This window comes from Lissotriton vulgaris, chromosome 1_1, assembly GCF_964263255.1.
Source record: "Lissotriton vulgaris chromosome 1_1, aLisVul1.2, whole genome shotgun sequence".
Taxonomy (NCBI): Eukaryota; Metazoa; Chordata; class Amphibia; order Caudata; family Salamandridae; genus Lissotriton; species Lissotriton vulgaris.
This window is the reverse complement of record NC_141685.1, coordinates 2,027,042,921-2,027,067,286: the sequence shown is the minus strand read 5'-3', so window position 1 is coordinate 2,027,067,286 and position 24,366 is coordinate 2,027,042,921. Positions and strand designations below refer to the sequence as shown.

General features: G+C 43.5%; 1 protein-coding gene across 1 annotated transcript in view; it reads right to left on the bottom strand.

The window, feature by feature from the left end:
• The window catches only part of LMNTD1 (lamin tail domain containing 1), a 1,301,017-nt gene that overhangs the window by 1,240,338 nt on the left and 36,313 nt on the right, over positions 1 to 24,366 (bottom strand). Inside the window, exon 2 of the mRNA XM_086938753.1 lies at positions 18,331 to 18,491. Within this exon, the coding sequence (XP_086794879.1) occupies positions 18,331 to 18,468 (138 nt within the window). The 5' untranslated portion in view covers positions 18,469 to 18,491. The remainder of the gene's footprint in view (positions 1 to 18,330; positions 18,492 to 24,366) is intronic.

Below are 24,366 nucleotides of genomic sequence, written 5' to 3'. Positions count from 1 at the left end.
GTTTCTTTGGCACAGTACTGCAAATATAGATAAAATTATCATTTAAAAAGTTGTGGTGGTGTGCAATGTGTTTTGTTGCTTATTTGCAGTGACATAATTGGCAGTTGTAGTTTTTTTTAATACAGTCTATATGATTGTTTTATCCCAATGTTCAAGGATGATTCTTTATACAGTAAACCATTTACCTTGTATAAGTAGAACACCTGAGAACAATAAAAAAGGGAAAATTCAATCTTGATTTTTATAATAACGTGGCATTAGAGCATGGGAAATGTGCAGTGATTTATTGCTATTATAAAGCTATGCATTGCTAAAATGTCTGTTTACTTTATAAATTTATAAATTGTAATAATAATTCATATTTGTTTTTTCTCTCTTTTTTATACAATTGAATGGTACCATCTATTGTAGTAATGCGGTTTACCAATTAGTTCTTCCAGGGTCGTTGCTTTAGATTACATTGTGAGGGTGTTCTGGACTACAATAAAAGCATATACTCACACAATTAGGTACCCACCTACAGTCCCATACAGCCACTCATACACCCACATCTATACAGATACTCACTTTTCACATACCCACCATCATACTGAGACCCAAGTGCACAGACATGCAGATACTCACATAGTTACTCACACATTCCCACACACTCACTGATACACCCATTAACACACCCATACACTCACTCACACACCCATACAGTCACTCACATCCATTCACAGACCCACACAGCCACCCACTTACAAAATACTCACACTTCCACTTGCACACCTATACAGACATTTGCATCCCAACTGACACACCCACACAGTCACTCCCACACCCACTCACAGACCCACACAGCCACTCCCACACACTTACACACTGACAGACATGTACTGTTGCAGGGATTCTGAACATATACAGAGCAATGCACAGGAAACCAGTACCTCGGTAGATAGTGGTGTACCAACCTATCCCATCAGTACCCAAAATCCCCAAAACTGACCAGCAATAGTGTCTCATTTGTTCTCTGACTAACAGCGAAGCTACCAATGATTAGACAACCGAGAACACAACACTCCCGACTCTGTCGCGGAATAAGACAACTCTTTCGCTCACTCACTCATACTTGTCCACAATAAGGATAATCAGAGTCATGGTATAGTTTAAAATGTTTATTTTAACCAAAGCGCTCTACGGTATAGTACACATGCCATTACTAGCAGCAAAATGCATAGAAACAATATTATTAGCATTGTTACAAGTCCATAGAATATCAAGACAGTGGAAAAGGACTACAATACCCAACCATCTTCCCGTGCTAAGATATAGTTTATTATAAAAAAAGAAAACCTCAGGGCTTTGTCAGCAGACCCCATGCCTCAAGGCCTAGATGAAATGTTTACATCTCGTGACAAGCACGGCTCTTCTCTCTGGAAAGGGTTCTCTCCAAATGCGTGAACAACATGCTTAGCTTGCAATATTAAAGCATACGATTTTCAGTAGTGCAGCTGTGTGTCATGTTATGTCTAGGTGCGAGGGACTGACCAGAACAGAAAAACAAGGGGGATTGTTTATCGACACTGTACATCGTGTGCAGACTAAACCTCAGAGCATAGCAGAGAACATGAAAAGCATACAGTTCTCATTTGAAAAGGGCACAAATTCTTTCTAAATATATGTATGTTGTGCTGTGTGCAAAAGCAGTCTAATGGCAACGAAGCTCATGTTAACTTAGCATTGTCTACAATGAACCCACCATCCATACTACAGTACATCCCCATTAACACACCCATATAGTCACTCACCCAGCTACTAACACACCCATGTAGTCACTCACACACCCACTCACACTCCCATACAGTCACTCACATAGCCATTTACACATACACACCTACCTATATATACTCATACACCCACACACTCACACACTCCTTCATACACCCACACAACCACTTACACACCCACCCATAGACAAACACAATTACTCACAAGCCCAGAGAGCAGCTCACACAAGCACTGATACACACATATAGCCACTCAGACATCCACTGAGACACCCATACAGCCACATACACATCCACTTGCATTTTAGTATTCTAGATGTCATTCCAAAACATTTGGTATATTATTCTTTAACACTTTATAGGTTTAATCCCCTTGGCGAATATAAAGTAGTGAGATGTGCTACTTTGATTTCATTCATATGAGGTATGATACATGTATACAAAGAAATACTCACAAACACTTAAACACACAATTTCACAAAGACATAAAACTTGCAGTTAGCTCTTTCTTTGACAAGAGGAATTCATTCTAAAAAGAACCTTTTGTGGGTTGGATTGCTCCAAAAAGGTTTTGGATTGTGTTAGATCTGGGGGTCTCTAGTTGGCAGGGGACCATTGCTTCTATTCTGGGCAAGGGGATACATTCTTTGGATAACCCCTGTTCACTCCCTTGGTAGCTTGGCACGAGCAGACAGGCTTATCAAAGGCAATGTGTAAAGTATTTGTACCAACAATCACAGTACCACAGTGAAAACACCACAAATGGACTCCACACCAGTTTAAAAAAAATAAAGTATCTTTATCTAAACTAGACAGGACCAAAACAACAAAAATCCAACATACACTGTTACAAAATACGTCTTTAAGAGGAGTTCAAATGTTTGCACCAAAATAATCCACAGTTGCGTCACTTTTGTCCCAAAATACCTGTAGATGCGACCAAAGTTCCAAGCGGCAGGGTCAGAAAACAAACAATGCATCACTCCTGAGACCCTGGGGAGGCGATGCGACAACCCTGCTGCACGCAGTGGGCGGGTTGCCTTGAATCCAGTCTGTATGGGCAGCAATGCAATACCTTGTATGAATTCCGGTTTGCAGGTTCTCCGGTAGGAAGCGTCTTGCATAGGCACGATACAACAATCTTCGGGGCGGACATGATTTCGAGTGCAGAGGCTATGCGTGGCGCCTCGTTGATCCTCTTCTGTCGTGGCCCCTCAATACGTTGGTGCTGGACTCTGCGACGGTGTTCGCAGCGACGGGATGTGGTCTGCAAGCAAGCGATGCGACTGTTCTCACAGTAACGACAACCTCTGCAACGTTATTCACAGCAACAAGAATCTTCCCGCACCGGGGCGATGCGTTCCGCAGGCGACCAATGCGCCGGTTCTTGCAGCGGCACCAGGCGCTGCGATGTTCTTCGTGGCAACGGGAATCTTCTCACACTGTCGACGATGCATTCAAAATTGTATATCTTCTTCTTTTCTTCTTTTCAGCTCACCAAACAGCAGTAAACAACCTCCAGATGCCCCATAAATGGATCAAGCACTCTAGGCAGGTCAGACCTCACACAGCAGGTTTCAGGGGGAGAAGCTGGGGGTGAAGTCCTTTTGTTCCTCGGACTTCTTAACAGGAGGCCATTCCTACTCAGGCCCTTTTCGATCTCTTCAAGCAGGGGATACAGCAACAGCAAAGTCCATCCCCTCTCCTTGGCAGAATAGCAACTGCAGGTCAGCCTACAAACACACAGCAGGGCAGTCATTCATCTGCAGTCTTCCAGAATTTCTCCTTTGCAGAGGTTCCTTCTGGATTCCAGGATGATCTAAAGTTCTGGGGTCTGGGTACCCCTTTTTATACCAATATTGTATTTGTTCTCCGAAGACAGAGGTGCCTTTGCCTAGTCCAAACCAGTTATGGTCAGTCCTGGAGCACTCTTTTTACATGACTTCTTCTTTCCTTTTGGAGAGAGGGGCAGGGTTGTCAGCCACCCAGCAGGCGGTGGATCCATCATTGTGGAAGTCAGGCACAGCCCTATTCTGGCCCAAGTGCTATCCCCTCCCACCACTCAGGATGCAGATTCGATTTTAGTCCAACTGGCAATCAGCATTTGCTAAAATGAGTCACCATGTCTTGCAGGTTTGGTGATATAGCGGGCATGGTAACTATCTGGTCGGGTGGTGATGGCCAGATGGTCCAGCTGCTGAGGATGCTGCACCACATTCCCCCTTGTATGTATGGTTTTCAGATGTTTCCACATGAAGGATGAGTATTGTGAATACTTCTTGCCCATACCTTTTGCCAGTTTTTTGCTGCATCTATTGCATTGCACAATTTTTGCAACAACTTTCTTTTCTCTTGAAAGAATTATGAAATGTTTTCAAACAGCAGAGTCTTTCTTTGGAGGTGAGAAGTCTTCTTCTTCTTCAGCTGCTCTTCCCCTGGTTTACAATGTGCATGGATGGAGACTGACTGTATTGAGAAGTTGATGTTTGGGTGGGATCCTGGAATTGCTGCAGATCCGCAGTGGCATCGTGCCGGATCCATGGATGTGCCAAACCTGTAAAATAAATATGAAGTGAAACACAGATAGGCTTTCCAAATATTAATTTATGGCTAGGATTCATCTGATGCCAATGTTAAAATTTGTGTGGCCTATATATGATAACTCTATTTTTTAAAATGTTTAATCGAATCCATGGATCCACATAATTCCAATACAGGAACTAGTACATGGGCACGAGCTCCCTTCTCAAATTTGTGTTGGTTCCACAGATCCATAAAATTAATTTTAAAAAGAGAAAAACTTGGTGTATCGCATTTATAGAATGACTACATAAGTTACCTTACCTTGATGTGGAATTTGTACATGCCGGCAAACCGCGATAAGCTTGCTAAGTAGACGCTCAGCCGCTCTTGCATGTAGGGGAGTGAAGTTTAAAACCCCTTTATTTGAGGAAATGTCAAATATATAGGATTAAGAAGATTGGTTATACTTTGTTTTACAACACTAAAGCTCAGGAGTAATGAATTATTGTTGGTATTTAAAATGTGTTGTTTGTGGTTAAATTATCTTTCTGAAAACTAGCACTTGAAAATGTTTTAGCTATGAAATAGTATCACTCTTTAGTAGTAAGGAAAGAATAATAATATTTTCAGTGAATATATATATATAGTTGCATGTTGATGAATGATCTGTAGTATCGTAAGGTAAGAAAATTTCATGCATGTCTATTTAACTGCGTCATTGTGGAACATGACCTATGAGGGATTTGGACACATAGTAAACAATGTGCCAGAACCCTTAAATCACCATGCCTGGTTTCCCCAAACCCTATATACGGAGATGAGAGCATCCCAGCAATGATAATCATGTTTTAAAAAGAAAAAACTCCTGATAATTTTTGGCATTAAGATAAGAATCATGATGGTTTGTCCCTTGAATATCTAGTAAGATTTTAACCCCTTCCATGCTCATGTCGAGCTGAGCTCGTCATGCAGTACACTGCTCGTGTGCTCATGACGAGCTGAGCTCGTCATGAACAATGGGATTCAAGGGAGGTCAGCATCCGGGATGAATTTCTGTAGCATTCAAGGTGTTAATATCATGGGCAAATATCAAAAGGTAAGCATGCCTAGATTTTCTAAATCTAACTCCACAGATATGTACCTTGAATATATATATATATATTATATATATATATATATATATATATATATATATATATATATATATATATATATATATATATCATTTGAGATGTCATCAGTGATGTCATCAGTGATGTCACTGACCATGTCATGAATGATGGAATATGTGACATCATCAGCAGTGGATTGCGGGTGCGCGAAATATAGTTAGTACAACTAACTATATAGGAGCAATTTCAATGGTTTTTTATATGCTAATTCCTAACTATATAAGGCCTGAAACCTATGGTTTTTTCAGTGAATTTGCAAGGTTTTTTAGATGCTAATTCCTAACTATATAAGGACTGAAACCTATGGTTTTTTCACTGAATTTCAAAGGTTTTTTAAATGCTAATTCCTAACTAAATAAGGCCTGAAACCTATGTTTTTTTCAGTGATTTGCAAGGTTTTTTAAATGCTAATTCTATTAGCGGATAACGTTTAAATATGTTAATATTCTTGTGGGACCACCTGAGCAGCCCTAGGGATCCGATTTTTGGACCGGAGAAAGATGCTCTCTGATTGTGCCGTATTTCTTGGCTTCTGCCCCCCTGATTGTGCCATATTTTTTGCCTTCTGCACCCTGATTGTGCCGTATTTCTTGCCTTCTGCTCCCTGATTGTGCCGTATTTGTTGCCTTCTGCCCACTAATTGTGCCGTTTTTTCTTGCCTTCTGCCCCCTGATTGCGCCGTTTGTCGGGCCTTCTTTCCCCTGATTGTGCCGTTTTTTGTGCCCCTGCCCCCTGATTGTATTATCTTTGCAAGTGTTTGTTCGCTGCTGGTATTGCCTTTGCCTGTGTTTCTTTGCTGCCGTTATTGTCTTTGTCAGTGTTTCTTTGCTGCCATTATTGTCTTTGCCAGTGTTTGTTTGCTGCCATTATTGTCTTTGCCAGTGCTCGTTCGCTGCTGGTATTATCTTTGCCAGAGCTGTGTGGGCTGTGTGGGCTGTGAGAGCTGTGTGGGCTGTGAGAGCTGTGTGGGATGTGAGAGTGTGGGCTGTGAGAGTGGTGAGAGTTGTGTGGGCTGTGAGAGCTGTGTGGGCTGAGAGAGCTGTGTGGGCTTTTTGGGCTGTGAGAGCTGTGTGGGCTGTGAGGGCTGTGAGGGCTGTGTGGGCTGTGAGGGCTGTGAGGCCTGTGAGAGCTGTGTGGGCTGTGAGAGCTGTGTGGGCTGTGAGAGCTGTGTGGGCTGTGAGAGCTGTATGGGCTGTGAGAGCTGTGTGGGATGTGAGTGTGTGGGCTGTGAGGGCTGTGTGGGCTGTGAGGGCTGTGAGAGCTGTGAGGGCTGTGAGGGCTGTGAGAGCTGTGTGGGCTGTGAGAGTGTGGGCTGTGTGGGCTGTGAGAGCTGTGAGAGCTGTGTGGGTTGTGAGAGCTGTGTGGGCTGTGTGAGCTGTGAGAGCTGTGTGGGCTGTGTGAGCTGTGAGAGCTGTGTGGGCTGTGAGAGCTGTGTGGGCTGTGAGGGCTGTGTGGGCTGTGAGAGCTGTGTGGGGCTGTGAGAGCTGTGTGGGATGTGAGAGCGGTGTGGGCTGTGAGAGCTGTGTGGGCTGTGAGCGCTGCTTCTTTTGTGTCTCGGTCTACCTAGCACAAGATGAATGCCAACACTTCCTGGTTAGAAATGTTGACAGCCAATGAGCACGCTGCTTTCCTGTGAAATGCATGCTGATTGGCTGCCACTATCTGTCAACACTCCAAACCAGGAACTGTTGGCAGCCATCTTGTGCCTTGGTAGAACCAATGCAACAAGAAGGGGGGGGTTTGGCCCAGTAGGGAAGAGGGTAGGTAGGGCCTATTAATACCAAAAGTGCAATTTACCTATGCCTCTATGTACATGATTGTGACATTTAATGTAACTCAAAGAGAAAACCACACTGTTAGTTAACTCAGACAATTGATTTATGTCAATTATTTTTCGAACTCATAAATTGTCAATGATTTGCGACAAGAGAAAAATACATAGTCAACTTTACATTGAAAACACAAAACAAGATTTTTGCAAGGGAAAAAGCATAATAAACAACGTGTAAATCATAATTGTAATTGTGTGCATTATAGTGAACATATCACCAAAAAATACATACACATTGTGAGCAGTGATTATGAAATTGTGTCAAAACAGTAAACAACAGACTTTCATGAGTTGCAATGAGATAATGAGCAAATGTTGGGGGTACGTCTTAATCAATGCCTGCCCAACCTCCTGTAACACTGTTTTTAGTAAGATTCACAGTTGTGTGGATACAGGAAAAGAACCCAATGTTAATTAGGACATGCCAGTGATTTTTGGCCAAACAATGATACTACATGCCAACGCGTTTCGAATACCAATGGTTGAATCATCGGATTCTCATCAGGGCGTGGAGTTTATCCGTTGGTACTGTTTGGGGGAAAAGGACAAGGAATTGATTTTTTTTAAAAATAAACTGTACAAATACAAAAAGAAGCTTTTTCCATGTAACTGCATCATCTGATGCAGCATACCTTTTACGACCAAAGAATTAGGGTCGATTGGTTCTTTTTAGGAAATAGTCATCATATGCCAAGGGAGTCGACCTGCAATGTAGTGACATTGGCGTGGTAAGTATGTGTAAGTTGCAGTACAGGCAGGCACTAAACCCTGTATACATTTATGAAAATTACCTCTGTTTCTGGAGCAGCCGCTCCGAGGTCGAGGCCGGGAGGAATAGTTCTCAGTTCAATAATGTTCCTTAAAAAATCTACAAACACAAGGAATTGTGTATTAGCGAGGATAAGTGGTGTTTCTTGTGCCCCAGGAAAATGACAAAATTGGTGGATCTCTTACTTGTCTCCAACCATTTGGAAGGCGAAATGTATCATCACCGTGTTTCTGGAAAAAACGGGACAGCGGGGAGCTGATCAATGCCCTGTCTAAAATTATGCAAAACAGAGAAAACAATGCGGTTATGCGCCGTGCAGCGTCTTACCGTGAAATGCGACCCTCAGTACATCGGGTCACCCGTCTGCTTGAAGGGGAATTTTCTTATTCAAAAATTGAATGAATCCTGTGAGAAGGGAGGGGAACCAAGCGGATTAGTGCCCGGTTACACCGTGGAGAGCGCGCGTATGTGTGCGCTGGTTGCAAAGTGGGTCTCACCTCAGATTGATGGATGACAGCTTTGTATATTTCAAGTTTGGAGTGGACACAACAGCTCGCCGCCGCGAGTAAAATGGACTAAGTTGTATCTGTTGGTCACATGATGTCAGGAGCCAACCAGAGTGTCGGGCCATCTCGCTAGGGATTGTGGGAGATGTAGTTTATAGGGACATAAGTTAAAACATGAGCGTCGGACCATCTCGCTAGGGATTGTGGGAGATGTAGTTTAGAGGGACATTGGTTAGAACAGATGAAAAGAAGCCAATTATATTCTGGTGACTTCACTGAGTACATTTAGCCCGTTGTTAACAGTATTAAATTTCATGATGAGATAGGCCTCCTTGCGAAGTAGTGCCGCCTCAATGTCCTGTACATACTGTTTAGGGTCCGCCCATGCGAGGACCGTCCACTTAAAATCATTTTCACCATGGTTATGACTTGTAAAGTGTTCAACCATGGGTGCAGAGGACACTTTTTTCTTTATTCGAGATCGGTGTTGTGTGATGCGTGAATTGACAGGTTGACAAGTTTTGCCTATGTACACTTTGTCACAGGGACACACCACGGCATAGATGACATTTTTTGTACGACAATTGGTAAACATCTCATGCTTCCATGTGACCCCATCATGGTCAAATGTGTTACCTTCCAAGGTTGAGGAACACGATATACAATTGCCACACTTGTGATGCCCGCTTATAGGTTTTAAGTTCCATTGCGAGATCAGGTTGCTTTTGGGTTTCGGAATGTAGCTGTCTGCCCTAATCAATTGTTGACCAATGCTTTTGTTTTTGCGCATGGCAAAAATGGGCTTTTGTAAGGGACTTGGTAAATCTTCCAATAGATGCCAATTTTTCAAAAAATGTCCTAAAATATGTGAAGGAATATTCTCCTGAAAAATTCCATTGGGTGAGAACTAATCTGTGATGTAAACAAATGGGAATAAGTTTGATGAGATTGGTGCTTAGGAAGATAGTGCTGAATAAATGCTCCTGTTTAGAATTTATCTTGTTTAAAGAATTGCAAACATTCTTTACATTTCTTTAGATCTTGCGATGTAACAATAGAGCAAACACAAGGAGAAGATGAACGGAGTACTGAAACTTTTCAAACACTCACCTTCAGTCACAGATCTGGGTTGAATCTGGCTTGGTCTGAACTGGGATGGCAAAGTGAGCTAAAGAATGATGATGGATTTAACCCAGGTCTGTGGCTGGGTGTGAGTGTCTGAAAAGGTTCAGAGCTCTATCCATCATCATATCCTTGTGTTTGCTTTGTTTACCCTAAGTTAGCAGGGTATGCCCAGTCATGGGTCCCTTGCTCACTTTGCCACTGGATTCAAGCTAGCCTGACTGATGAAGGGTGTTACCCTGAAACCGGTCTTAGGCTGCTTGTTTCCGGTCCAGGGAAGACCTGGCTTGGCAGTTCAGGCTTGACTGTTCCCATGAGACACAGAGTCAAGACTGATTTGCATATGGCTGGGTCTGAACTGGGGTGGCAAAGCGAGCTAAAGAATGAATATGGAATAAACACAGATCTGTGTCTGAGGATGAGCCTGAAAGGTTTCAGGGCTCTGTTCATCACCTATTTGTATTTGCTTTGTTTACCCTAAGTTGCAGGGTATGCCCAGTCGTGGGTGCCTTGCTCACTTTGCGAACACAAGGAGATGATAGACGGAGTGCTGAAACTTTTCAGTCTTGATCCTGTGCCTCACAGGAACAGTCCAGCCCGAACTGCCAAGCCATGTCATCCCTGGACTGTAAACCAGTGTCCTGGGACTGGTTTCTTGTTCCACCATGTATAGCCCTGAGGAAGCCCCAGGCCAGATGGCCGTTGTGAAGGGGCGAAACACGTGTTGGCTATAAACTGCTCTTAAATTGGAACTGATTCCAGGGAATAATTGATTACTTCTACTCGTTCCGACACTTTTACAAGTACTTTAACATTAATGGGGAAGGGGTTTCTCATTGTCAGGAATGAGTAAATCGCACCAGATCAGCTCAATTATCACTTGTTCGCTGAGGTCTCGGACCCTTTACCGCCCACCTTCTGAATCCTTTCTGAGGTCTGACCAGAGGCGCAACTAGAGTCAAATTTCGGGGGTGGCTAAGAAAAGAATTCGGGGGGGGCTGAATCTTTAGGCAATTGGGAAAGTCGAGCTGCAGGGGCTCTTAGAAGGGGCGAAACAACAACAAAGCACCATTAACATGCACAAGGTCTTTTAAAGACCTGTGAAGTGCTCGGGTGCGGCTGTGAGCGGGCCCGGGAAGTATCTCATCCCGGGCTGCCACACACGACCGGGGGGGGGGGGGGGGGGGGGGGGGGGGGAGGGCTGAAGCCCTTTGAGGCCAATGGGTGTTGCGCGCCTGGGTCTGACCCCTCACAACCAAAGAGGAGATTATTAACAGATGACCTAAACGAGTGAGCAGCTGATATATAGAGAGGTGATGTTTTGAATCCTTACCAAATGGTTCTATGAGTTTTGAGAAGCACACAGGAGTGTGCCTTGTGTCCCCTCTGAAATTTTCCTTAAGGATTATAGACACCAACAGATGGATAGGTATCTGCCTGCCAGAAATCTGCACTGCACTGACCCCAAGTGGATTGTTTATGTTTATCATGAATGAGCAATGCTAGATCATGCTCAACAAAATAATTTTGCAAAAGTGGCTGCGTCAGTCAAGGGGCTCAAGGCCTCCTTGCGGCAGAGGACATATTCATTGAGCTCTGATACCAGCATGTCTGAAGTCATATGTCTCTGATAGCAATTCGCTAAGGCATCACTACTCTTTATTTAGACATACAAAAGCTTTTCTGCTTCATCATTCCAAAGCCTAATGGTTTCTTAGTAGCAAAGGTTAAACAGAAGGTCACCTGGGTGGGGTCTTTGTCTTTAACGACAATTTTCCACAGCTGCTTCTTTCTTTTTTGTGAGTTTTATTTAGCGTGAACACGACATGAAGTTATCAGAGCGATTTACATGAGCACCAGTTGCACTACAGATGTCCACATTCATTTTTTTAGGCACAGGGAGATTAGGGACCTAATTACGAGTTTGGTGGTGCGGGAGCAGACCACCATGCTGGCAGTCCACTCCCGCACAGCCAAACCCATGGTCAGGCCGTCTGCCAGATTACAAGTTTTCTCGTGTCTGGCGGGCTGTTTTTGGCGTTCCCATGGAGGTGCCTCTGAAAATGGGCACTGCAATGGGAACGCCAAAAACAGTTCTTGCGTCCTCATGCAGGTGGGCACATGGCACCCCTCTGCTTCAGGACCGCCAGCCTTTTTATGGAGGAAAGACCTCCATGACACTGCTGCCAGTCCTGAAACTCATAATATGCTTGGCGGTGGCACCACCAGCATATTACTCAGGCCCTACCACCACACCACAACCAGGTAATGGCGGTTCCCTGGTGGCGGCCTTGCAATGGTGGTACATCCACCCCATTTATAATGGGGCAGTCAGACCAGCGGTGCCTAGACCCCCACAGCCACGCCACCATGAGTCAAAATCAGGCCCTAAGTGATATGCCCAAAATCCCAGGATGTTGAGCATCCATGTCGAGACTCAAACCCAGTTCCCCAGCTTCAAGGTCAACCTCTCTAGCCATAATGCCACATCCTCTTCTGATTCATCCTCTTGTATCGGTTTGTAACGTGTTATTGAATAAATAAATGTCTGGTAGTGATTGCCCTAAAAACCACACAGCATCATTGTACGTTCTTAAATACCCATGTAATACAATTTACATCTTAAATAACAAGAGAATAAAAAAAACTCTAAACCATTTGCCAACTTATGGAATTTCATGACAATCAAATGATCAAAAGCTGCTATATGAGTAGAGCATTAGATTTAAAAAAATGTCTAAAAAAACTGCCACTTAGCACGAAACAAGGCAAAACAGTCATAATTGTTGTACAAAATAATCGTACGCATATTTCAACATTTCCCGTGATTCACTAGTATTGCCTACATGAACTCTATTTCTGCTAAATGGATTAATGCATCTGGTTTATATTTCAGTTTGGACCAATCTAGGCTGAAACCAAATAAGCAGTGAAGAACGCGACAATCCACCACGAGTCGTGTAATGTTAAAGATCGCTCCTTTCGGAGCTAGGCAGACTCTTTACTGAAACTTACCTTTGATATATGTCCCTTCCTGGAGAGGGGGCCCAGCCCACAGGACATATTTGACCAATACAAATGACCCCCATAGGCCTCATATATCTCCACAGATGTATTTGTAAACTAGTTTTGCAGCTTTCAAGATCCTGCCAGCATAATGATGAAATCTTACTGGACGTATCTTTTAGCAAAGCATGCATACATTTCAACACTTTACCTGTGGCTAGAAACGATCTGAACACATTCTATATTCTGCTCTTATTCTCTGAGTGAGAGCACAGGCATCAAGATTAAGCTCTATTTTCCTCTGGAATCTATGAAAATCAAGGTTATCAACAAGAATCATCATCTGTGAGCCATAAGAAGCTAATCAGGGGCGGCTCCTCCACAATGGCGGAGGAGCGTCGCCCCATTAGCTCAGAGCCAGCAGCAAAAAAATAAAATGATATTACATTATTGTTTTATTTTTAAGCCACTAGCTCAGCAGGGAGGTGCGGGGCAGAGACATGGGAGGGGGAGGAGGAGTGGTAGGTGCTCTCCCTAAGTGCTCATGTGTGTAGTGCTGGGCATCACAAGCCGACCAAGACCAAAACACACATGCGCCCTTAGGTTTCTGTAACCCGGCTGTATGGAACAGACGGTTTAAAGAAACCACACAGACTCCCTGACCTGAGCGGAGCGTCTTTCTAGCCCGCTCAGGCCAATCCTCCCACTGCTCTGCAGCGCAGGGATTGGACAGGGAGTCTGTGACATAGTCACAATGTCTGCTGGGACAGGAAAGTTCCAGCATCAAGGTGCGACACAGGAGGCGGCTGGCAACAGGTAAGTGTACCTTTCTTTAAAATTGCTTTAATTATTATTATGGTCACCCGTCCATTCCTCCCCCATGCGCCCTCCCATGCTCACCCCACTACTTTTTGTATGTGATGGCCACCACTGTAGCCAATAGCAAATGTTTACTATTTTAGGAGAGGTTGTGCTGAGAACCTTCTTTTTAGGGCGGACAGCCGCAGAGTTCAGAGAATTCTAGCCATTACAATGTCATACTGTTTATTCCATTAAAGGGCGTTCATAAATTATATTCCTAGCTTTGAATAGCTTTTATTCTCTGAACACCACGAGAACGTGTAAACTGCTAGCAGCTTAAAATGTATGTTTTGTTCATCAACATTATTCTATAAATGATTGAAATCGCACTATGTGTGTAACACATTGGTTTTACCTTGAGCCTTACTGGGATACAGCCCAACATGGGGGGCTTGCCCACATGTAGAAAACACTTAACAATCCCTTTCCTCCAAGCAGGGGAGAAACGAATCGTTATTTCAGCCACTTGAGGAATTTCAGCCAAATATAAACTAACTAGCAGCCCGTCCCGACGTTGTCCGGGAGCAATCATGGCTCAGGGCCCCCACCCGCCCTGACGTTGTGCAGTATTATGCCTCTATGTTTACTTTGTACGCTTTTGTAAGCTGCCCACGTCACTGCCCACGTCACTTTTTCCTCCTGTAATGCCCCTTTTGGTACCTTCTCCCGATTGTCATTTTAGCTTTAAGCTGACCGCTCCACTTTGTACGCTTTTGTAACCTGCACACGTTTCTTTTTCCTCCTGTAATGCCCTGTTTGGTACCTGCCCTCGTCACTGCCCACGTCACTTTTTCCACCTGTAATGCCCCGTTTGCTACCTTCTCCTGATTGTCATTTTAGCTTTCAGCTGACCGCTCCACTTTGTACGCTTTTGTAACCTGCACACGTTTCTTTTTCCGTTTGGTACCTGTGACTCGCTTACCGCTCCTCTCCGCCGCCGCTCCTCCCTCAGGTTTGCTTTGCTCACTGCTTACTTTGCGCCCTACCTCATCCACCGCTCACCGCTCCTCCCCGCCGCCGCTCCTCACTGCCTGCCTGCCAATCCTCCCCGCCTGTCCCCCGCTCATGTCCGCTGCTCCTCCGCTCGTCGCGCTGATCTCCGCCACTCCTCCCCGCGCTGATCTCCGCCGCTCTTCGCGCTCGTGTACGCCGCTCCTGATGTAAGCATGCACGTCGCGGCTGGCGCTACTTTGAAGGGACAACTTTTTTCTTAACTTATATTTTTTAATAACGTATTTATTTTTAATTTATATAGCCTATGTCCATCTGCACACCCTGAGGATTACAACGGTATATCGGGTGTGTGGATTGGCGCTGTGGTTCCCGAGTTTACCCGCCTCAAAGCCTCAAAGTTCTTCCTTTATAATAGTAGTATAGATATGTGCTGAGGACAAAATAAAACAATGTTTGAGCATGTTTAACACTTGAATGTTCACAGTCAGTCATCTGTTCTTGTCCAGCTGTTCCCAGTTCTGCCGATGCATAATCTGTAAAACTGACAAGAAACAGTAAGAATATTCTAGGAGCCAGTCATGTCGTATGGAATACTTATGGCCTGATTATGATGACACACCACTTTAAGAAATCAGACATATTGGCATTGCCACTGCTTGTTCATTTTAGTACGGGTGGTGAGAGCTGGTTGAAGATATCTTCCATGATGTCATGCGAGTTTGGTAATGCAATGGTGCTTATTTATTCCCAGCAAATATTGTTTGACAAAAAATGAAAACGAAACATTTTAAAGAAGTACATTTTTTATAATCCGACCGAAACAAAGAAAATGAACCTCGTCGTCAGATATTAACAATCTTTTCCGACTCTATTATCCAGTTCGTTAATTCAGGGGACAATTGCTGCTACTCCGCATGTGAAAAATTATTCAACTTTTCACTAAACAGCAACATTGAATAATCAATCAAAATGCAAAAACCACTAAAACGTGACAAATTAATTTTATGACCCATTGGTTTTCAACAAATGAACAGCGAATGTAAAGTTCAAAATCGTATTCAATCAAAAACTATTCAGAGGAAAGCACAAAAACAGAAATTAAACGGTAAAGAAAACATTGTAAAAACTCTATACATCCTTCTAGAAGAAAAAAAACAAAGATCAAACATTTCGAAGGTAGAGCAAATTAGCACCTGTAAATAGTATCTGGTTATGCAGCCACCCGTGATTTTATAAAGTGCAGAGATGCACGCTCCCAAATACCTTCAGTTCATAGGACCTCATGACCAGATAGGTTGAGCGGAATTACCTCATGTGGTGACCAGGTCAGCGGGGTGGTGTCAACAAGTTTTTTCATCTTGCGAACCCTGAGGAAAATAAAATTCTTCCTCGCTGAAGAAAGTTTCAGAACAGTAGTCTTAGCCCTCATTCTGTCCCGTCTGGACTATTGTAACAGCCTGTGCTTGACTATTCATAAGAAACATCTTAACAGAACAGAAGGTGCAGAATGCAGCGGCCAGGCTGCTTAAGGGCACTCCAAGGTTTATTTCGGTAAGAATGGGCCTACGTTACCTTCATTGGCTTCCGATAAAACAACAAGCTCAATTCAAAGCTCTTTGTACGGTTTTTAACTCCCTTATGGGGATCGGCCCAGAAGACCTTAAAAAAGCGCATTCAATGGTATGTCCCTGGTAGAAAGACGCGCACAATTGAAGCACACCAAGTGATAGATCCTAATGCTAAAAAGGCTAATTGGGGTGGAAGGAGCTTTGTCCAAAGAGCCACCAATGCCTGGAACGACCTTCCTTTATATCTAAGGACTGCCACGGAGCTCCTCTCAGTCAGGAAAGGTCTGAGAACTTGGTTGTTCTTGGTTTAGTCTCAGTCTGGGCTCAAGGGCTGATGGTTCCGGTTAGATAGTGCTCAGTGGCAGGACACCCTTGGGTAACAGTGCGCTTTACAAGCCTAAATAACATAACATAACATGTAATTTTGCTCCATCTGACTCTAAGTGGGGAAGTTTTTACATTGTTTTTTCAAGGTATGGCAGCTTTGGGAGAACCAGACGCGATGTTATTGTGCTCTAATTTCACAGAAGGACGTGAATGCAGCAGCAGCCATGCCCCAAGCTCTGTGTTTTTTTCTGCCGTCAGTTATACAATACTTCTCCTACCAGAAAACTCTGAACAAGAAAAAGAGAAGCAGCCAGGGATTACAAAGCACTACCTGATATTGTCACAAACATTATGTTGGAATAGCACGTTGCCCACCTCAATGGTCAGCTGTTCATTGACCATACATAAACATAGATTCTATTCAAGGATAGAGGCAACTACAGCCACTGGTCAATTTAAAATATACAAGCAAAGAACAATAATTGATTGAAGGGTCGTGTTTAACGCCGCTATGCTTTGGTTTCCTTGACAAGTAGCCGGTTCCTACCGTTCCCACCAGAAAGCATCTCCATCTTCCTTCCTCGACTTCCCTTATCTCCCTCCCTTACTCTGCACCTCTCGTAGAAGTTCCTGCATACTTTTAGGACCTGTTGTTGGCAGGTGGCAATTGTACGTAGAGCCCAGCTACATGCATTTCAGGAGGGGCCTGAGAACGTAAGTGTTCCGGCTTTCAGTTGAAGCCCCTGTATTGGGAGTTGCAATGAAGAATATTGAACTGGATTCCAGCTCCACCAATCTAGTGCCTCATTTTGAGTTTGGGAGTGCAGGCAAAACACCACCGCCCTGCTCCCACACCGGGAAACTCAAATGCTGCCTGCTTGCCAGGTTACAAAACAAATCGTTGTCTGACAGGTGGGCAGAGCGGGGGTCCTACAGCGGTGCAGTAAACATGCTCAATGAGCTTTTAATAATGGCCCGTCCTGGGAAAGCCATCACGTGTTCCAGCACGGCATGGGCTGCAAAGTCTATGCCATGCTGGAACTGGGGGGTTGTTTGCACACATGCGGGCACAACATGTGCCCCCTGTGTGCACCTGACTGCATGGGGCAAGGGGGGAGGGCCCCCTTTGTTTCCCCACTGCCATCTTTTACATGGCAGTGCTGACCCCCATGTCAGACTGGTGGTCAGAAAACCAAAAATATGCATGGTGGTGCCGCAGCAGCACCACCAGCAAATTCTAAGGCCCTGACCCCAGCGCAACACCCAGGGAATTACCTGGCAGTTGCAGTGGTCAAATGGCGGGCCGACTGCCAAACTTATACTATAGCTGCCGATCGCTGGTGTGACGGACGTTCCCCCATGAGTTTGTCTCCGAAATAAGGCCCTACGACTACGTTATTCCAAGAAGCACCCTGAAGCCAACGAAAGGCGACATGCAGTGCTGTAAATTCCTCAAATAAATAGCTTTCAATAGGTGCTAGTGTTTGTGGTGTCGTTATTCGCGTAGAGACGACACCGACTCATTTGTAGCCAATAGATGGGAGCTTTTTTAACGAACATGTTCCTTCCCTTGCAATCCCATTTCCTCTCCCCATTCCTAGCTCCTCCCTTTCCGCTTCCCTTCTGCCCCACCTTTCCTTTTCCTCAGGTCCTAGTACCCTGGCATGTAGTCCTAGAACATTACAGTGTCCAATGTACACCAATACCATTCCATCAAATACGATACAAGGTGTGTTGCTGCTGTCCACATAGTAGGAGAAGAAGCAAAGCTGTGATTTTCAGTCAAAACCCCTGAACGGGATTGAAAAGGACTGATTATATTTACATCCCTCCCAAAATCCAATCCCTCTACATGCAGAATCACCAGAGATTGTAGGCAAAATGCTAATTGCTTACTACGAGACTGAGATGACATTCCTTACCTGCTTTAAGTGGTCCCTCAAGGTTCTCACATTTTTGATGTAATTACTGAAGCGCTCATTCAAATCTTGCAAATGTGCTTTTTCTGACAAACGGTTCCCCACAGCGCCTGAAGACAAGGCCTCCGTCGTGTATGCCATCTTGGGATGATGCAACACAGCAGCTGAAAGAAAATGTTTAAACAATAAGGGTCTTCTTCCATCTTTTCCCAAAAATTAAATGACCTTTGCTGACAGTTTCATAGTGTGTTTAGGAAATATGCAAAGCAAAACGTCCATAATTGGGGTGATCTTTTGCCAATGAAGGAATTTTATTTTTTAAATAAAAAGTTAAAATATAAATCAAAAAGTATTTTACATATGTACAAATTTTAGGAAGTGCGATTCTTTGCAAATCGCAATTAGGAATCCGCAATTCCAGACGTATGAAACCCATTGAGTTTCATTTAGCGGTTCCTAATGAGGTCTCAATCGACCTACCTCATAAAAAGTAATGAGGTAGGTAACAATTTGGGAACCATTCGTAATCGCTGCTATTACAGGGGCGGCAGTCTCCTGAGGTCAGCAGATCACCATATTTGTGATTGCTTTTTAATAAAGCAAATATATTTTTTTTTAATGCAGCCTGTTTTTCTGGATCAATTTAATAAATCAAAATTAAACGTTAAAGTTTCATTTTTTAACAGTAGGCTGTGGTCCAGTACTAAAAAATATTTGTTTCAGCATTGTGGAAGGGGTCCCATGGGGATCCCTTCCTATTTGCGAATGGTTACCACCACCACCAGGTGTCTGTAAAAAAATGAAAGTTTTGCTACCATAATTCGGTTGCCAAACTTTCATACATACCACTGTATTGGGTATTTGGAGGGATGTCCTAAACACCCCACTTCCAAATATGGAATCGCTAAACACAAACTGGATTCAGTAACACGTTACCAAATTGCAATTTGTGCTCTATACATATGTAAAATAATGTTTGCTGTCAGAAACAGCCCGATTCTGCGAATAGGGCCATTACTGACCACAAAAAGGTTTGTACATATGGCCATGGCCCTTATTTCTGAAACAAATCCTGTCCCTAACCATTTTAGATCTAACCTCTGTCCCCTACAACGTTTCAATTTCCCACCAATTGGACTGCATAATAGAAAAACCAAGAACACAGTTTTAGCCTATAGCCACCACAGTGGGAAAACCTGGTAATAGCTTTGGGTTATGTTTTACCACCCCCTTTTATTAAAACAGTTTATAAAGGAGGCATTAAACTATAAATATTCATCCAGAATTGACCATATAACATTTTGTATAGTTTGCAGAAACCACCAGCAATTTGCAGTTTGAAACTAAGGACCTTATTAGGATGGCAGTCGGACAGTCACCGACATGCCGTTGGTGGCCGTTTGACTGACATCCTGCAGAGTGGTCTGACTGCCGCATTATGATCCGGTTGGGCGGTCCGCATCGGTCTGAGGGACGAACCGACACTTCGATGCCTCAACCGGCCTTTTGAGGCCATCGATCGGATGTAATCCCTACATTAAATATGGTGCCTGCACAGGCACCTCCATAGAGATTACAATGTCCCTTTCCGACAGCCTGTCTATTGCGGTCCAACTGCTAAGGAAAGGCTGCCGAAAAGATACTTTGAGGGCCCGTAATACAGCCCCCATCCACCATGGGCCTCCGCCATAAGCCCCAGGGGCACCTGTGGTGCTCCCCCAAACATCTATGGCCCGTGTGCCAGGCACCAATGATGCCTGGAACACAGTGCATAGATGTTTTAAAAAATCCCTTTCTTCATTGCGACTTGTGCTGCAGCTTTTTTCAGGCCACAGCACAAGCAGCAATGGAAAAAGCCATGATTCCGACCACCTACACGGCGGTTGCATCTTAATTTGGCGGGTGGCACTGCAGGCTTCTCGTCGGTTCGTTCCAATCCTGCTACAATGATGCTCATTTGACTGCCATTGCAATCGGGCCCTAAGTTTTTTTTATAGATCGTTGCTAGTGATTCTTGCGTATACTGGTCAATGGTGAACTCATTTGCTATTATTGGACCTCTTGCTAAAGATCAGGTGGTAGTCTTACAGTCCCAGAAGAAAGCAAGCTCTGGCAAAGCCATTAGGCCTCACTTTTGGAATCTACTGGCTTTGATAATTAATTTTTGTGATGCTGACCAGCATTGGTAAAAACTATGAGAGAAACCGCAGCACAGGTACTGCAGGTAGAGAAGCACAAGGAAGACAGCAACAGAGCTCTGGAGTGTGGGTGGGTCAGTTCTTGGGAGAATAAGCAAGCATCCATGCAGGGGAAGGCAAACACATACCACAGGAGGCAGGTATTTGGAGGGTGAGGGTGCAGAGAAACAAAGATAGATAGCATGAGAACATATGCACTAATAAAAGGGTGCTTAACCGAAAATAAAAAAGTAGTTCCTTAAAAGTATGCAGCAGAAGGACCCTGGCCAGCAAATCAGGAGGATGGTAAAAAGGTTATTAAGCTCCAGGGGAAGGACAACTTAAGAAGCAAGCAAATAAGAGTGACAATAAAGCCAAGCAAGCAAGCAATGGGCTGGATGTAAGCTCATGTTAGTTCCTTGTAAGCCCTCTATAGGTCTTTTCCAACCTGACAGTTTGTGCTGCCTGGTGGGCTATATCCAACAATAGAATGTATTATTATTATAATATTAAATGTTTACTTAATGTATAGTATCTCTTTTCCGAAGGGTCATTATTTTGGGCTCCTTAAGCTCCTCTTCTCTTACTTTTTTCTCCCCTGTGGAAAAAGCAGTCCAGAGTACAACCGATGCCCAGGCTGCTGGCGCAAGACGCCTCTTAGTTCCCATCTTGAACAATTACCAAATAAAGAGACAGGCGCTGGAAGCAGGAACGCAAGAACAGAGTTTTATTTCTCATGAGGAGAGCCTGTCATTTCGGACACGCACACAGTGTCTTCAAGAGGTGCTCTAACAAGTTTCTCTGAGGCTTCGTCTTTTATACACAGGTTTATGATGCACAGACATTCTTTATTGCAATAAAGACACTTTGAAGTACGCAAAGGCATGTTTGGAATCCCAGCTTCAGGCCTATTCCCATACCAATCGCTCGGATGTCGTTCCCCCTCCCGAATGTAACAAGTGATTGTGATCTCGCAGCCGGACATTCCAACAGGACACGAGGGCAAGAGGGGGTGATCAGATCAAAGGTTATTTACAACAAGGGGTGGATAGGTTAGGCAGGCGATAGGTTGGTCTTATGACTTGGGACCGGGTCGAGAGGCCAGATGTAGCCGGGAGGGGGGTCATCAGAAGAGGGGAAGGGTGTTCCTGAGGGGAAATACAGGGGTGTGGGCCAGGCGGGGGGTGTTACTTCCAGAGTAGGGTCGCGCGGAGGAAGGGTTTTATGGTCTATGCATGAGAGAGCGGGGTGTTTAATGCGCGGGGGTGCTGAGGATTTAACAAACGGGCAGAGAGGCCATGGTGCCTAAAAATGGCTGTCGCGTACGTGCGTGCATGGGCCTACGCTGGCGGGATGATTCAGTCAATGCTTCGCGGTATTCGTTTTGCTTACAGAGAGGGGTATGGTGAACACAAATGAACGCCTATGGTGAACACAAATGAACGCCGCTTATGTACATACATATGTCATTTTCCACACCCCATCGTACATATGGACCATTTAGGAAAATATCTTTCATTTTTACTGACCTATTTCACCATTTACATCCAAGAGTATAAGCACATTTTGTTTCAGAAGAACCTGGATGAACCTAACTAATGGTTCTAGAATACCAACGCCAAGTAATTCAACATTAGATGTTAATTAAACTGAGTCTTCATGCTTCACATTTCACCATACAGAATTAGTTTCTCCAAGACTTTGTAAATCTTTGAAAAAATGTTTTTCTGTATGCATCAATGTTCCTCTTGTTCATGTTCCTCTTGCTTGGCAAAAATGTTTTATAGATCATTTTTGAATACGTCTTACTTTAGATGATGTCTAACCAGATAATATTACAATTTGCTTCCTCCACAACATCTTAATTTTTCGAATGATAATATTTTAACCATGCAGTTGCCTTTAGGCTGACATGACCACTGTTTTTCAATGTTGAGAGCACTGCTATCTTAGCAGTGGTGTAAATGTATGGTCTCCTCTCTAAGGAGTGAATGGTAAAGGGAATGAAGTGAACACATAAGCTTTACTAATCAGGTTTTAATATAGGCTTACAGCCTGACTTAGCAGTCTTGACCGGCCATTAAAGGCCCGCTCCAGCGTTAAAGGCCCGAGCTGAAGGAGAGGGCCTTTAAATGGCCGATAGATCCCGTTATGGAGGGCTCTAAGGCATTTAGAACATTGTGCCCCTAGAGAGCAGAATGTTCTAATTTGTAAAACAAAGGCCTCACAGAGTCCGAGGGGGTTGTAATCCCCTCTGGATCTGTGACACCTTTGTTAAACATTGCAATGTTGCTGCTCTGGGCTTCTGTAACCATTAGAAGCCCCAAGCACTCCATTGTTTTTAAAGGAGGGCTCAACATTACAGTGTTCTAATATGAATAGGAGGTCTGCATCCTTGTAAAATAATTATGCCATCAGTCATTTATAACCATATAATTTTACCCTGGCTGATTATTTAAAAAATTCATTCTGCTTTTTTGAAATGTTAGCAGAATCCCTGATTCACTGATGCCCTTTACATAGTATGCCAAATATTATCTTAGGTTTTTTTGCTTTATGTTACTAAGATTTTGTGTAGAAAAAAACTGACATTGGTATTGCTGATAATATGTAGAAATAGTAAAATACATTGTAAAAAAGAAAATAAAGGATAATGTACAATGACCTTAGTTAAATGAAACGGCCCAAAATAATCCCCAGCCACAATTGGACACATATTTTTGGAGGTTTTCAACAGCTGTAAATTATGATTTCTGCTTTTTTTATGGGTTGAAGTGCCATTTGACTTATTTGGATCAGCCTCTTTCAGCCATTGACTTGAGGCATTGTTAATCACATCTTAGATCAGTTCAAATGATTATTATTTTGCTTTCGCGACCTTGCTATGTGCTATTTCCTATGCATTCGCGAATTTTTTACATTCAAAAAGTACACTTGAGCATTTCACTTTTTGTCACATTCAATTTTTAATCTCATACATGTATGGTACACTGAAAGCAAACCTTTTTGTACCACAGCAGGCATTTTTGCATATTTCTTTTCACGAGCCTAAATCTAACATAGGACCTGGTGTACTAAAAGATTGGTCTGAAAAATGGTCACAAATTGTGCACCAACAGTTTGTGCCCAATTATATATACTAATAGATTGTCCAGCCAAATCTCCAGTCTCAGACTACTTAATGAATACTAATAAGGTAAGTCACTATTTGTGACCCACCCACCCATAATTGGCTACACACAAAGGGATGGCTGCATACAAGGAGTCATCATTGTGTTTGTATTCCAAACAGGATTTTTTAAAATAAAGTAGATGATGTTCATTAATGTAACCATTTCTTCAGTAAATGATACACGTTACATATTCGGGGAAGAAAGAAGTTGACTTCTGTTTTTTTAGTGTCAGAACCAAAGCATTTTCTGTTACATATTTTGCAAACTGTTCATTTATTTTGATATTGAAATCTTCACACCAGGGGTAGTCATGGATTTGGGAGGATCACACGTCAATAGGAATACCTAGAAACCAGAGTCTCATTCTGTATTAGATAATTAGGGTGGGCTGGGAATTTGATGGAAGTTGTAGTGGTCTGGTATAGAAGGAGGTTTTAGGCATTTCTTTAGGAAATTGGGTTAATAGTTGGAGAGGATGCAAATCCTTCCCAAGTAATAAGCCCAAAAGCTTGTCAGATACAACACAAAAGTTGAATAAATAAACTTAGGCTCAACTTTTGGTAGCCTGGCACACAGCCTACAGGGCTAACTATAGGAAAACTATGTCAAATATTTAGAAGTACCAAATCAATTCAATATAAAAAAAACTGGACTGGAGCGGCTGGAGCTTCGGAGGACTTGCGCTGCGA